This window comes from Falco peregrinus, chromosome 3 (assembly GCF_023634155.1).
Source record: "Falco peregrinus isolate bFalPer1 chromosome 3, bFalPer1.pri, whole genome shotgun sequence".
NCBI lineage: Eukaryota > Metazoa > Chordata > Aves > Falconiformes > Falconidae > Falco > Falco peregrinus.
The window spans coordinates 1,919,398-1,935,375 of NC_073723.1; the positions used below are offsets into that span (position 1 = coordinate 1,919,398).

Here is a 15,978-nt window from a genome sequence, read left to right on the forward strand (position 1 = left end):
CACAAAAGCTTTACCCCAGAAAATAACCACATGCGCATCTTGTGACGTGTGTTTTCAGAAGGGTGACACTGCATGATATAGTGCTTGCTTCAAAAATGGAAAAGTAGGTTTAACTCGGATCTGTCTAAAACAGCATGGGAAATAAGGGTCTATTTATTTCTTTCCAAACCCAAATAACTAGATAAAATTTATTCTTGGTAACAAGACACCTTATAGACAGTCACTACTTGTCACTAGTGGCAGAAACAAAATTATTAACTGTATAGTTTGTTCTAGAAGAATGGAGCAAGTTGCAAGGGATATGGTGGACACCAATAGCCATACATAGGCATTAAGTAAGAAGCTCCATCCTGCCAAGCGCTGATCACCTCCTTCCCTGGCCAGGTCCATCCTCCTCACAAATGCGGCTCACAGGAAAGGTTGCTTATTAGGAGCACAGATGAGCTTCAGTGTCAGTCCTGAGTGAGCTGGGTCCTCCAGAACTTCTCCAGTGAACCTACCAACTGAGTCTCTTGTAACTGCTTAAAACCACCTCTTTCATAGATCAGCCACAGAAGAACTTGAAGACACATAGGTAGGGTAGTTGTGCTTTTAAGGACCAAAGCTAAGCCTCCTTTGCAGTGGCAGTTCTTAACATAAGAGATTGAGACTGTTCTTCCACCTTTTTCCTTCCTGAAGTAGAATAACCAAAGATTAAACCCTAACAGAGAACGATTATCAAAAAAGCAAGAGCTGGCAGAACAGGGCTAAATGACAAGAGCCACTGTGCTGGATTAGCGACAGTTAATCTAAAACATGGAAAAAACCAAAAAGGTTTAGAGAATTTGATCTTTCAAGTTAAAAAAAAAAAATCTATATATACACACATGGTTTACAACCAAGCAAATTTCTTCCAAGAATAGAAATCAAATATGGGTCACTTCTGGATTCTTAATCCAAACACAGCAGTATTCCTGTTAGCAGACTTAATCTGGGATTCAGATTTATTCAGACCAAGTGATCAATCTGGACCCAAACAGAAAGCTTCTCCCATGTTGTACACAGCCCTGCAAAAGTTGCATGGCGACAGCTTTAACTTACATTTAGCAAGACTTCAGGCAGTGGATTACATCATTAGAAAGGATGAGGGGGAAGATACAGGATTAATATAAACTATAACTGTCTCTCCTGGTTTCCAGGGTAAGGATTGTTGAGTTTGTGCTTTTTTTTTTTTTCTAACCAATTCACAAAACATTGAATAAAAATATAGGCAGGTGCAAAGAAAGTGCAAAATGCCACAAAGTACGAACAGGTAATTTCCTTCAAGGACCTCTGCCTGAACACTCGAGAGACTAGAACAATTTAATAGCTTTCCTTATTCCTGCACAGTCTACCTCCCTCCTACACGGCTTGTGGAAATAAGACACCCAGCAATCCTCTTTTTCCAACACATACTCCTTGTCCTCAGCAATGGGAATTCACCTCTCTCCCCTTCTGCCGAGGTGAGTACCAGCTCCCGTGTCTCCCTCCCAGTCCAACCCAGCCTGGCTCCCACAGCCACACGCTTTCTTAGTCGCAGCTTAAGAACCAGCAAGGACAAAATTCTCAGTCAGAAGCACAAATGTCAATGAAATAATATACAAGGGGAGCTAAGAGAATTACAAAGTCACCTCTCAAAAGCATAACACGCAGGGAAAGTGGAAAGCCACCATGTGACCTAGCGGTGCTCCTTGTGAACGCTGATGTGCTGGCTGTAAATAAACGTAAGGAAACTACCGACACCCCTGTGACAGACAAAATTGATTGCTTAGCGCCTTCCACTGCTCCACAGGCTTCAGGAATCTTTTGGAAACTTCCAACTGCATAATGGGATGCATCGAGAGGGACGTTTCCTCCAAGGAAACGCACACACACTGCTAATGAAAGCAAACTAATGGGGGAGGGGAATATTTTGCTTTCATTACCCGTGCTGAAAAATCTCATTCTCCTAGCAAGAATAAAACTGCCTGCAACGCAGCCACCCCTTTTGGATAAAACTTTTTTAGCTTCAGTCTGAAAAGACCTCCTGCAGTCCCCTTCACATTGCTACATCAGAGCCCCATTCAGGTCCCTCCCCCACAGGAACAGTACTTCTGGCCAGCAGTCAGTCATTTCTGATCACATTTTGCTGTTCTCTCAAATGTCCATTTAGTTTCCCCTTGTACCAAAAGGGAAAATAAAAAAAGAAAAAAAGAGGAATAGCTTTACTTGCCTGAACATCAAAGTCTGGAAGGAGGCGAGTGATAGCCTGTGAAGAGATTTCAAAGTATTAATGCAAGTAACTTGTGCAGCTACAGAAACCTGTGCTGGGACACGTGTGTTCTAACCCCCTGGTTCTGCAGCCAAGAGCCCTGTCCCGTCCCTTCCTTCAAGGAAAGCTGAATATCAAAATTCACCCGAGACCTTTTACCCACTAATCTTCACAAAGAACATGAAAGCAGTAAAATACTAGATTACAGACCAGCAAAATAAATCACAAAAGCTAGCGCATCTTCAGCTATTTTTAAATCACTGGACAGGTTGGAGCAGTAAAACACCGACCTCTTCTTGATTGCTTATTGTAGCCATAGGACAGCCAACAGCCCCCCTCAGTCCTGCCGACGATGGGAAGCCACTGCTCCAGCATGCACCAAGCACTTGCAACTCGGTTAAGCAGTCGTTACTGGGATTTGGTTACACGATGTGGAAGGTGGGAAAGGTTTTATCCCAGCCAAAATCAGGCCTTGTTATGTTTGGGAGGCTGGCTGGACAGAGAGAGGTCTGTTTCAACTCATGGCCATCACTGTTACTGAGAAGCTCCCATGCCTGTTGAAGATCTCCACAGAAAAGTAGTTAGGAGAAGTCCTCCTTCCTCACTTCCAGTAGTCTAAAAGGCACCTTACTTCAAAGGAGGAAGTATCTTACAGTCACCTCCTTTTATTAATAGACAAGGAAGAAGTCAAACTCTAATTTCCATCAGAGGGCTGAAAACAGAGGGAAGAACAGCAAAGCAAACACTTTTTATGCTGCAGAGTACGACAGAAAAGCCAAAGCTTGACAAGGGTATCGAGAAAAAAAAATCAAAGCTTAAGATCCTAGTGAGGGCATCGCTCAGTCCCAGAAGCCCAGGCAGACTAATGACAGAAAATGTCTTATTATTGGGCAATATCATCTCAAGACTGTGGACCTCAGAGCACCACAGCCCAACTAGTAATTATGACAGGACTCTAGAGCCGTGATCTTCAGGCAATTAGGCAGTGTCTTGCACACACAAGCAAATAGCTAAAGAGCTGACTGAGCTTGTGGAAGTCATGGTACACAACCTTAGCTTTAGAGAACATGCTGGGGTTTAATTTTACTATACTGTTGGCCTCATGATCTTTTAAACATAGTTAATGTCGTACACTGTTGCTCCAGCGGGGTCCAAAGTGGAAAGGAATTAAGTTTACGTGGCACCCATACAGGCAGCATACGAAGCAAGGCTCATCACTGTTAAGGAACAAAGACTCAGCTGTAGGAGAAACCTAAGCACAACAAGCCAGGATGCGACTTCAGAGTGTATCACCAGCTCCACTATTAACCCTAGTGTGTGCTGTGTGTCCTTCAGGGCAATCTTTCCACTCTCTCAAAACACACTAAGCGACTTCCTTCATCTATATTAAGAATGGCCACAGAGGAAATCAAACTCTGCTGGTTTCTCCATGTAGACAACAGTTAAAGTAACATTGTGAATAGATGCACATAGGGTTCACGGCCAAGATTCCAACTTTTGAGCTACATGCTACAGAAACTCAGGAAGTTAATCAGCGTTTTAAGATATTTCTGAACTTTGAAGCAAAAGCATTTCAGTACCTGTAGGACTTCTGCTGAGAATCCCCCTTGCTTTGCTACTACCAAACAATATTGGCATTAAAAAGGGATCTTAGTTTCTGAAAAGTCTGAGTGCTGCATTCACTGGTACCCAAACAATCTCTGCTTTCATGCAATGTCCTTGGCAAAGGAGCTGTGTTTAAAGTTCCTCCAGCCATTTCACTGCAGTCGCAAGTGGAAATCATTTTCTGAAGTGTTTACACAAAAGAGGTAGGGAATAAAAAAGAAAGTAGCAGAGACAGTCATGAATAGTTCTAGTGTAGAAAACCAGGGAAAAAACCCAACATGCTTATACATGTCATTGTCAAGAATTACAATCGTTAGGAACAAAAGAAAAAATCTTGTTTTGATTCAAGAAATAAACAGAGAGGTTCCTTCATGCATTACATTTGCCACAAACATATCAAAGTGCAGAGCGCTGCTACCACCAGTCAGACAGCCACTAACCTAGATGCTGTGGGCAGTTTCGAAGAAAATGATGCAAAAACAAATGGAAAGAAGTACAACAAGGTGAAGCAAGAAAAAGGCTAGGGTGTTTCTACACTGCAGCCCCAGAGGAAAGGCTGCAGCTTGTGCACACCCAACGGCTGCAGACCTGGTAGCAGTTTAGCTGTAACTCATAGCTCAGTGCAGGCAGAGAGGACTAGATGGGGCACAGTTGTATCTCTGGACTCAGATGTGCCCAAAGGAAAAGCAAAGGCTCTCTCTGTGCCTCCCTGAAAGGTAGCTAAGAGAGCAACGTTGGTATCTTTACGTTGAGAAGTCTATAGGCATAGATGGATATATGTGATACAGCACAACTGGCATCATTCCAAATGGCTAAAGACATAAAGACACCCAGAACTGTCATGATTTAGAAAACAAAAAGTGTCACCACCAGAGTAGGACTAGAGAAGAGTAAAACCAAAGATCAAAAAATAGCAAATAATTAAGGCTGGTTTGCATTATTAAAAAAAAAACCCAACACTCTTATTCCATCTCCAGTTTCCCTTACTTGTTTCTTCCATTACAATAGGTTAGAACTAATCCAAGAACACATGTGCAGTTCCAACAGCAGCCCTGAAATAAAACACATAAGCTCTAGAAAACTTTAAAATAATTACCTCCTCCTTCTCCACCAGAGGTTTCACCTCCGCAAGGTGAGCATCCTGGAACTCTGTTGACATGGTCAGTAGCTGATATCTGCAAAGATGAGAAAAGATTTGTTCTCAGCGTGCATCAAAGATTAAATATGGGAACAAAGATGCTCCGCCCAGTCCCCCCACCCAGCATCTCAGGTTATAGTTTAAAAGACCTCTGCAAGAAGGTTATGGATCTCTTGTAAAATGCCTCCCTGGTTTATTTGTATACACAGTCCTGCACAATACAAGATTAAAGAAATATTAAGGCTGCAAGATCAAACAGAAGTTTGACAGCTTCAAAACAGGGAATGCTGAAGGAAACAGGGCAGGGACCAGTACAGAGAGTGTCATGGAAACTGTCATTTCGCAGGTGAAAGGAGGCATAGCCGAATCTGCACAACCGCCTTCTGAGATTAGCTTGAATACTTGACTGATTTTTTGTGTGGGTGTTTTTTGGGTTTTTTTATTTATTTATTGTAATGCAGGCTCCCTCTCCATCTCCAGATCTTTACTCTACGCAAACGGACCTGGACACTCACTAGCATCACTTTACTCTCAGATCGATGCGCTCCATTCTCTGGGACAGACACACCTTCCTTGATCTGAACAAACAAACAGTACCGAGTCAAACAGATACCCCTGTAAGTGGACACCTCATTAGGTGCATGCGATAATGCTATTTTCAAAACTGTCAAAGGAAGGAATAAGATTGCCGTGTCCTACTCTAGGGAAGGACCGGCATCACGATACCATGGGAAGCTTAACCAGGAACACAGCCATGGCCAAAGCCCAGAAGAGGCGACCGCTGAGGCCGGTGGCGCAGCAGGCTGTGCTGCGGGTGCAGTGTGCCTTCTGCATTTGGACCAACAGGCATCTCTGTTCAGCGACAGCATCAGCCCAAACTGGGAGTTAAAAAGAAGAACGGCCTCTTTTCATTCTCTTACCAAAGATAAGGTGCTGGAAACAGAGGGCTGTTCCCTGTGAAGTTTTAGTGAATGACCAGAAACAATTCCCAAAGATACTGAAACGGTTTTAACAGCAAGAGGACAAATTCAAAAGTCAAAGTACGTTTGCTACACTTCCTCTGGCCTGCTGGAGAAATACCTATCATGTCCGTTCTGGGCATCTTCAGACAAAATTGGAAGTGTATTAACTACGCAACTATAAAACAAATCAATTAGTTACTTTTTAAGAAAAGTTTTGAATAGTCTCAAGTGAGCTCACAAAGCCAGCCAAAAGGCTGAAACACGTTTAGGAATTATTGACTAAGTATAACCGCAAATATTTTAATTATTAACAGTTTTTCTGAAGATACGCATAAAACTACAGAACAAAATCTAAACCAATTCTTTAAACAATGATTTCCTGCCCCCTGACTTAAATCTGATTTAAGCCAATCAACCCTGTCTACATAAATGACCTGGGGCTCAAGAAGGGCTGTGAAGCCCACAGGAGTATCCAGGAGCCGACAGTGGCAACAGCATCATTTTTACTCTGCCCCATGGGTTAAGTCAGTGCACTTCTCCCTGGGCAAAGATGCTCTAATGAGATGCTAAAGATGCTCTAGTGAGAAAGTGCAAGATGGTTAGATGCTGGAGGAAGCTATGCAGCAGCACGCGCAGATTAACACAGTTAATCTGCTGAAAAAACGTTGCTGTTCATGCACACGCAAACACCTTCAGATTTTTAGGAACCCTTTTTGTAATTATGCAATTGGGTGGATTTTTGGTAAAGAATTAGACTGGGGATTTTAAGCTTAGAGAAATGCTTCATGAGTATTTAACCTCACCACTTGAGGCATGGGCACAGCAACAAAACTGGCCGCACTGCCAGTAATTTGTTATCCAAATTAAAGGGCATCAGACGTACTTAAATAGTCACATAAGTCAAGACAGAGTTAACTGCCCAGCAGCCACTCTAATCCACTGTTTTTTCCTCCACGTTTTCCAGTAAGTTTTGCTCGTTACAGATTTTAACCATAAAGAACAAGCAAAAAACTACTTTGCCAAAATTGCAAACAACTGCAAGTGACATTTTCAAGTGTTACATATTTTCGCAGTTACAGCCATCTATGTAATCGGACAGTCTACACAGTGAGCAATTGTGCATGGCAGAGAGGGCAAATAAATGCTGCTACAGTATTTGGAGATTAAAAATATTTATATGCAGTTGTACCTAACTCAACTTGCCTTTTTTTTTTTTGCAATTCAGCAAGTTCTGTCAAGACAGAAGTAACACTTTGATGTTGCATGTAATTCTGCAATAAGGAGTAGAAGTGCAAGAGATTTTTCCATGTTTAGCCTATAGGGGAGAAAAGTTAGAAGCCAGGTCCCCTACAGTTTTCCAGTAAGAAACAACTCAGGGAACAAAGTCACAGCTAGTGTTTGTGGAAGAAAGTTGTTTACATGGGATGGTTTCAGATTTTTAGGGACTCTGAGCATTGACTACAAATGACCAAAAAAAAACCTGTGCCAAAAAGAACAAGATGGGCGCCTTTTATAGCCTTAAAATACAATCCTGTTTTCATAATAGTTCAAAGTTGTTGCTCTACGTTTCCGAAAGAGCCAGCACTAGGAAGTGCTGACCAGCAGATTACACGACTGGCGTAAAGTCTGCTGAACAAAAGCCCAACGTGTACCAAGTTCTCGCTTTTGGAAAGATACCAGATCTTGGAGCCACAAAATGTTTTCAGATCAGGCATTTCCAAGCTCTGCGTTTTCCTTCTCTGCATCAGGAATACCTGAAACATTCCTCCCAAGAAACAACCTTGTCATCAGGCAGCACAACAACACGCTCTTTGTTCACGAGAGCTGGCAAACAAAGCCCTGCTATCGGACAGCGCTGTAAAAAACATCTTATTTTCCAAAGAGAAAAATGCTGGGGAAGTGGTTTTGTACCACCCATGTTCAGCACAAATTTTATAATCTCTAAATAGGTGCTTTGTGCTTCCCCCCGTTATGTGACAGGGTAGCTCAAAGCTACAGTAACTGCGTAACTCTCCTGAATAGATAACCATACAAGCATTCCTTTATACGCATTTCAAAGCACTTGCCTCACAGAAGTCTTCAAAACACAAAGTTCATTTGTATCGGCAAGCAGTAGTGTAAAGTTGCCAGCTTGGGGAAAAACAATTTTTACTCCACTTGGCCAATTCAGCCTGCTAAGTGGTCCCGAGTTCTCCTCTCTGGGACAAGCCACCTCCAGCCAGTGGACACCCACTACCTTGCACCCAGGTATCTGTTACACTTGCTGCTCAGAGGGTGAAGTTTTAAACCAACTGTACTTCTAACTAAGAAAAAAATACAGCAGTTTTGCAGCTGACAAAGTGCTTTAAAACATTGTCTACCTTTGCCAACTAGCAAGAAAGGCATCAAACCAGCCCCTAGGAAGCAAGGGGGGACAAGGGGAAGAGTGAAGTCATCCATGCAATACTGTGTTCACTGATTTCATTCAAAGAAGCTTTTCTGCACCCATTCCAGCCCAAACCCACTGCTGCAAAACCACTGGAGCAGGTGTCATAACCAAGGCTAGCAGGTCAGGAATCATTCTACTGAGCCTGGTTATTTCGCTCTTAAAGGTTCAGAATATATCACCTGTCCCTCTGCACCACTGCTGGTGGGACAGTCATTGCTGAAGATCTGTTTCAGCAGTAGGGGGTACAGGATGGATGGGCAACCCGGCTTTGCACAACAGGGAACCCAATTAAGCTAAGAAGCCACACATTGGGCCATCCATCCTCAGACACCAGCAATGTTGCAATTGTAAAGTACCAAATGTTAGGTAGTCCTCATATATGTGACCAAATTCATTCCAAGCAGAGAAACAAAACAAGTTCAAAGACTCCTCATTTTAAACTTTATTCTTCTGAAGATATGCATATGGTTGTCCAAGCTTGTGCCACGGGGTGCATCATGAGGTACGATGGTTGAATGTCCACAAAGGGCTGGGGAAACTGCTACCAGCACCACAGGACTTGCCTCTGCCCTCATACTCGTGTTTTTTATTTACATACTATCACTGAAAACAACAGGAAAATACTCCTGCCTAAGTATTTCATAAAGACAGCAATTTCCTCAAAACAGCTTGTTTAAAACACTGGCAGCAGAGATCATTCTTGAGTACTGACACATGGAAGGGTAACCTCACCAGAGCAGCTCGATGGCATTTCCATCTTTGCAGGCTGAGCAAGCAGGAGGGACAGCAATCACTTTACACGTGGTACTAAGTATTCACGAGCATTTAACAGCAAAGAGGGAGAAGGCCATGGGCACTGTGGGTCAGTCACAGCTCCCAAGCGCTGGTGTTGCTGTCTTTGAAGAGAGAGTGACCATACAAGACTGGGCTCCTGGGCCACACGTGGGAGGTGTTTCCAAGCCAGCCACATCACTCTGCACTTTATCCCATGAAAGCCACAAGTGTCTTCAGAGCTCAGGCACCAAAGCAGGTAGAAAGGACAGGGGTGGCAATTTGAGGGTTTGTGTATCTACAGCAGCTGAAAGCACAGTTATAAAGAAGCAAGGATGAGGCAAGGATGGAGCAAGCAAAGATGTCTCCAGAGCTCTGCAGAAGCTGATTAGCAAAGATCCCCATCAGTTTCAGGTCAGAAAAATAACCAAGCGGACCAGACCTCGGACAATGAAGCAAGGAAAGTTACTGTGACACTCAAACAGTATGAGTCTTACATATGGCCAATTAGACCTCTTCCAGTCATTTAACAGTAAATGCAGTAAACTAGTCTGGCTGGCCCCGAGACAAAAAACTGTTACTGTAAGCTGGACTGCAGCTTGAAAAAACTTGTCTCTGTTTAGTGGAGACAAGTGAGTGGTGCGTGTGTGGTTACAGTCCACAATGCACACTCATTAGGTGCACTTCACATTTTATCATAAACTTGACAAATGTAATCTTCCTGTTTGTGATTAATTTGAAAATTATGCATTTTGCAAGTATCCAAAACAGCTCATGCATAAGCATCTGCCCACACTTATGCCCGATTTAAGCTACTCTTTGTTACAGGCGCTGGTATCACGAGGTCCTTTGTGTACAGAGTTACTGATCTTCTCTGACATAGATGCACACAATAAATCACAAAAGAGGTTTTACAGCAGTTCCTCCCCTTTAGAAAAAGCAGGTGACTTGTGAGAGTTAAGTAGCCTCCAACTAAACAGTCTGAGCAACAAGCGTCACAAGTTGAAGATGCTCAACTACCTGGGACTCTGGGTTTCCTTAGCCTCTGATTATACATGATTATCTCTGCAACTGAAGTTAATAACCTGAAACAAAGGAAGCCTGGCAGCATATTCCTTAAATAAACTCAAGTTTCAAATCAGAAAAGGTCAGGAAACAAGGAATTAAATTTCGTATCAGGGAACTGAAACAACTACCCTGCCTGGTGGCCTCTGGTTCACAGATGTCCTGCAAATCATCATCACCCAGTCCTCTTTGGGCACAGCACTGCCAATATTCAGTTTAATTATTTTTTTGCTTCTTTTTAACCAATTTGCTTTTATTTCCTTTCAGCCCCATTTGTGAGCTATTCCACCAGCATGCTTTAGTGAAGGCTCCAGTTGAGAATAAGAGCTAGTATCTGGAAAAACACACACAAACCTGGGATTTTTAGGAGCATAATATAGCATACCAGTGATTCGGAGAGCCAAAAATACAAAAGGGCTTAAAGTTTTAGCCATTTTTAAGTTTAGACTTATGCTACGTGCTAATCAATCCGATTAGGAAACTGAAACGTTTTAGCTGAGAACTTGAGCCCTGTGCCAAGGAATGGCCGGTGAAGCTGACGGAGGTGGCTGCAAGGACAGAGCCAGCAGCTGATACGAGTAGATGCTGGGCACACCTGTGCAGTCAGAAAGGCAAGATCACCAGGCTCACCTCCAGTCCTTTTCTTCTGGCTGTGTTTCGCTTGTGAGCAGAGCTGGTGCCTGTAGGGGTACAGAGCTGTTCAGCTGCAATCACCCTGAGGCTGGCCATAGCCTGGAAACTGCCAGCTCCTCAGACCAGGAACTGGTCACTCTTCACAGGTGTGCTACGCTCAGGCAGCCATACATTGACAGCAGCATCAAAACAAAGTGAGCCGGAACCAGCCCTTCTGTCTACTCCACAGATGTTGCGCAAGAAAACTGTTGCAATGCAGCTTGCACAATCCTCTCGCTGTGGGATGCGGTGAAGAATGTTCCTTGGAAAGCTCAGGGTCCTCCCATGTTTCACAGGAGTAGGAGCTGGATGTGGCAAGGGTTGGTGTGCTAGCCAAAGGACATGGCTGCTGCCCCCATCCTGGGCACCCCCTGTTGTGTCACACACACACACACCCCTCCAGTACAATGAGCAGCTACTTTATTCCTGGCAGGCTGGGAAATGGAGAGCTTGCAATGTCTTAGGGCTTTTTTCCTGTTGTAGCAATCCCTAATACCACTTACGCTGTAATATCACAACTCCGTCAGAGACAGATTACAAACCCTAATGAAAGTTCTCCAAAATTTCTTTAGCATCTGGCACCTGAAACTAATGCTGGTCATAACCACTTTTCACAGAGGTATCTCCAATATTGCAAAGTTTCTTTAGGGAGAGATTTAAAAATATTAGTGCCTCCCAGGGTGCTCCAGATACAAAAAGTGCTGTCACCCCCGTTCCCACTCCTCACACAGCCACCACTCACCGCCCACATGGCTGCAAACAGTCCTCGAGGAACGTGACAGTGCAGGGTGGAGGGAGGGGAATTCAGGGCTTCTGTAAGAAATCCTACATCTGAGTGGCAGCCTAAGTTTGTTTGGAAACACGTTATACCCATTGGTACGGGTGCCAATATTGTCCTTTAGCTCTAAAGGACTCCAGGCTGTGGGTGGCAGCACTGCAGGGTGGGAAGAGCAAGAGCCATCAGCCGCCTTCCCAGGCTTTGTTTTCTTACCCCTCCAAGCCAGCCTGTCTCCTTCCACTGCCCCAGCACCCTCCTAGCATCCTCCCAACACCCTTCTCAGCATTCACCCCACTCCTCCGCCAACTGACTGCAAACAAATCTTAAGCAAAGACGTCGGGGTGATGCACTGGTACAGAACCCGACACCTGCCTCGCACCTGGGTGCTAGGCTGGGCGTGCGCTGGTTAAATAACAAATACTGCAAAGATGCATTAGGCATTTCATAACATGGAAGTGACTGCTTCTGCCACAAAGATTGCAGTCTGAACAGACAAGAAACAAGCTATTGTTCCTGCAGCTCACCAGTGTCAGGCCATGCTCCCCACCCCCTCCTATACTCAATCTCCCATGCTTTAAGAGTTCATAGCTTCTGCCCAGCTGCAACTGCTTCAAAAAGTGGGTGGTTCTGTGCAAGTTAGAGGCAAAACCATACTGAGATTATTCCAGAAGGGACAGGCTCATAGTATACTCAGATGAGGAATATTATTTGGCTCTCTAGGTTGCACGCTTGCAAGTATACAGCAGTTTCTTTTCAGATGTTTTGCATTTTCATGTTGATGTTGCAAAGCATACTGAAGTTACAAAACATCACAGTTAAGGTTGAGGATTTATCTTAATTTGCATTTATTCATTAGATCATACCCTATGGGTTACAGCTTCCAAGTAAATATATGACTTGCTCTACCACCTATTAAAACCACTTGCTCATTGCTATTACAAGTTCTGTTTATAACCCCTGACAAAATGTCTGGGCTGAAGTTTTCCATAGTAAGTGTCTGAGGATTTCTGTTTGGTTTTGAGGATCAAAGTATATTTTATGGATATTATTTTGTTCCTGTGAGTTTCCAATCCCCTTTTCTAGGATGACCTTTACATTCTAGACCTTAATGGTGGGCTCAAACTTTGTGCAAATGGCCACTGTGTTAGGGACACATTTTTCTTCTTCCCAAGAAAGTCCCATTATAAAATTACCCAAATTTAACAAGCATTCGTACATGCTGGACTACTAGATTTGGGTAACAGTCTTCCATTGCTCGCAAGCCTCGGCACCTGCAGATACAAAATTATCTTCCTGACAGCTGAGCACATTCCTGCCTGTATTGCTGCAGATGGGACTGGGGGAGGGAGCACCTAAGTTAGCACCATCCACTGCCAGAATCCTCCTTGCTTCTCAAAATAAAGACTTTCAAAGTCCTTCAAAGTCGGCAAAAAGCAGTTCTTCATGCTCTGCTGACAGTTTTCAAAACCTTACCCATCCATGCTCCAGGTTAGCACCTACTACATCAGGCAGAGAGCTTACAGTTGTATCACTTAGGTTGGAGCTATGCATGGCCAAGCTTTCATATAAGATTGCAACTTTATACACAACTTTATTAAATCCTGTATGTTTCACAAGGGGTGGGGGGGGGGGGGTGGGGGGGGAGTGTCCCATGCTCTTAAGTTGAATCATCTAGGGAAAAGAATAGTATTTTGAATTCACCATAATATAAGGGGTCATCATAAAACTCTGCAGTGCTTCTGCTTCATAGACTTCATACTTCTACTTCACAGTCACATAACCCAGTATGTTGCAGTTTTGTCCAATGACACAAATGTATTTTATAACTTAGCATGGATATGACATATATAATACACACAGACCATGTTTAGAGCACTCTAGAACTACAGCAGTAGGAAAACGACATCATCAGCTTTACAAGGTGCACAGCAGCTTCCTGAAGGAAGCAACCCGAAAACGCACAGCGAGAGCAATCCTTCCTTCCTCTGACAGCACACTTCCCATCTGGACGCTGCTTACTGTGTTCACAGATAAAGGTTCCTTTCAAAGCTGCATTCTGCTGTGCCAGTTACTTTTCTATTTTACCTTATGCCTACCAATAAACTCACACACATATAAAAAATATATTACCACTCTTTTGCTTTGAACACCAGTGCTTCCACCTACAGAGCCCTCAGAAGGGGCGTTACAGCTGAAGATCTTTATCACTCATCTTTTCTTCCCCAAAAATCTGAATTTCTTAAGTTGTAAGAGTAGTGAAATGGCAAGGACAGGAAAAAATAAAAATAACACACAGAAAACCCAAGGGATGGTTGAAAGCATATGGAAAGATTTGTTTTTCATGCTGCACTGGGTTCTAAGGTTTGCTCTTTCCATTAATTTTTATATCATCCTTACAGTACTAGCAGAATGGCCTTACACATCCATGGTAGAAAATAAGCTAAAAGAGCCATAGTTTTGAAGCTATGCTTAGTTCAGACAGGAAGCAGCCAGTTAAAGGCTTGGAAAAGTAGTGAATATCCAGTTTTAAAAACAGCACTTGAAGAGGAAGATCTGCACTGACCAACTTCCAGCTACCAAGAGAAAAAAAAAACCCGACAGATGAAAAAGATATATTAAAATTCTGACAATTAACTGAAAGGAAGTAGCACAAAACCCCAAAGAAACATAGGAAACGTGATCAGCCACACAAAATAAGAGCAGTAGAACTGACATACATCCTGCTTTGTACAAACAGATACAGCTGTGGAAAATTTCATCAGCATCGGTAGTCCAGCTGTGCATCAGCAAGCACACTGCGGAGCACCTCTGCATGAGGAACACCCCATTCGACAACAAACCACTGGGCATTATCCAAAGACAACACTCATGTCAGCTGGGAAACAAACCAGGCGTGATCCTGCAGCAGCCCTTAGCTAAAAGTAAAACTAAACTCATCTCCCTCATCATCCAACACAGCAGCTTGCACAATCGAGTATGAAACTTGGGTAATTGCAGGCTTTACTTTTTCTTCTTTACTCCACACTTGCTGTGCTGAATTCAATGTTGACTAATGGTACTGATTCTCATGGATGCTCAGTACTGAGGTTAATTATGTCATAATAACATTTTAACAACACATGATCACATATTCAGGAGATGCTCTGAATGGTTCTTTACTGCTGCTTCAACTCCAGAGCCAAAGGGAATTAACAACCTGCTGACTGGCCCTGCTGAAGTCACCCAGGGCTCTGAATATGATGGATAGGAAAAAAAAGCCACCACCATTTGAGAGAAACATCAAGTTCAATAGCCATTATATTCATAGCCATTGATTTCCAAGAGGCCTAACCCAGATTTTAGCCATCCGTAGCAACACACACCACCAAACCTGAAAATGGGGTTGCCTCACTCAGCCTTTTACACAGTTTCAGAATATTACCCATGACTTCCCAGTACCAGCAACTAATTTACTTGCAACTTTTGAGACACAGCTTTTGACAGATGGCAGAGGGGTAACTACTGCTCACTTGACCTACCGGCAGCTGGAGATGCACTCCCCACGCAACGGTCCAGGACAGGTCTTCACCCAGAAGGCTGCAGGGGCAGCACCATCACACAAGAGGTCAGCTTACCAATTTAAACCTAAAAGCTGAAGCTAAAGGGCTATCTACATACAACACCATTTATTTAGTGAAACAGTGACAGGACAAAGTGGGCTCTCCCGTACTTCTGCCCGAGATTTCTAGGTGCTGCCACACAACAGGAACGTTCGATGTGAGCAGTCAGCTGGAAGTCATACTTGAGAGTCTCAAGAGCCAGCATTTCATCCCCATGAATAGCCACACAGTTGCGCCTCCTGGTTTTTGGAAGGTTTTCCTTTCAAGCGGTCAGACCAGAGCAACTAGAGAACCCCCACTGCATGCTGCTGGGACTGAACTGATTCAGGCTGCTGGTTTCCCAGGCTTGTACTCCTGACACCGAACAGGCTTTTGCTGCCCTAAGCTGCCAGCTGTACACATGATGTAAACATTGCTGATCCACCACAGTTAGATTCTATTATTTCTGAGAGTTTCACAGTTTCTACTTGTCTTCATTGTGAAGAGCTTCAAGCCAGTTTCACCCCTTCTGTATCTTTTCTTTCACTCTTTGTCTATTTTGAGACAATAAAACGTCTCATTACATATATGCTCCACGTTTTGTGCGACAGATTCTCAGGCTCTAATGAGGTTAACTGAAAAAACAGTATTTTCTATGAGACATTAGAAGTTTGCCAAAATCCCTTAAGCTGGTCATGAGAGGATGTATGTT

The 15,978-nt window shown here is 43.5% G+C and overlaps 1 protein-coding gene across 2 annotated transcripts in view; it reads right to left on the minus strand.

Moving 5' to 3' along the window:
• The window catches only part of NDRG1 (N-myc downstream regulated 1), a 74,459-nt gene that overhangs the window by 21,420 nt on the left and 37,061 nt on the right, over nucleotides 1-15,978 (minus strand). For both annotated transcript variants that reach the window (XM_055799153.1, XM_055799154.1), the window contains exons 2-3: nucleotides 4,971-5,049; nucleotides 2,231-2,266 (exon numbers count right to left, since the gene is read on the minus strand). In XM_055799153.1, the coding sequence (XP_055655128.1) occupies nucleotides 2,231-2,266; nucleotides 4,971-5,049 (115 nt within the window). The remainder of the gene's footprint in view (nucleotides 1-2,230; nucleotides 2,267-4,970; nucleotides 5,050-15,978) is intronic.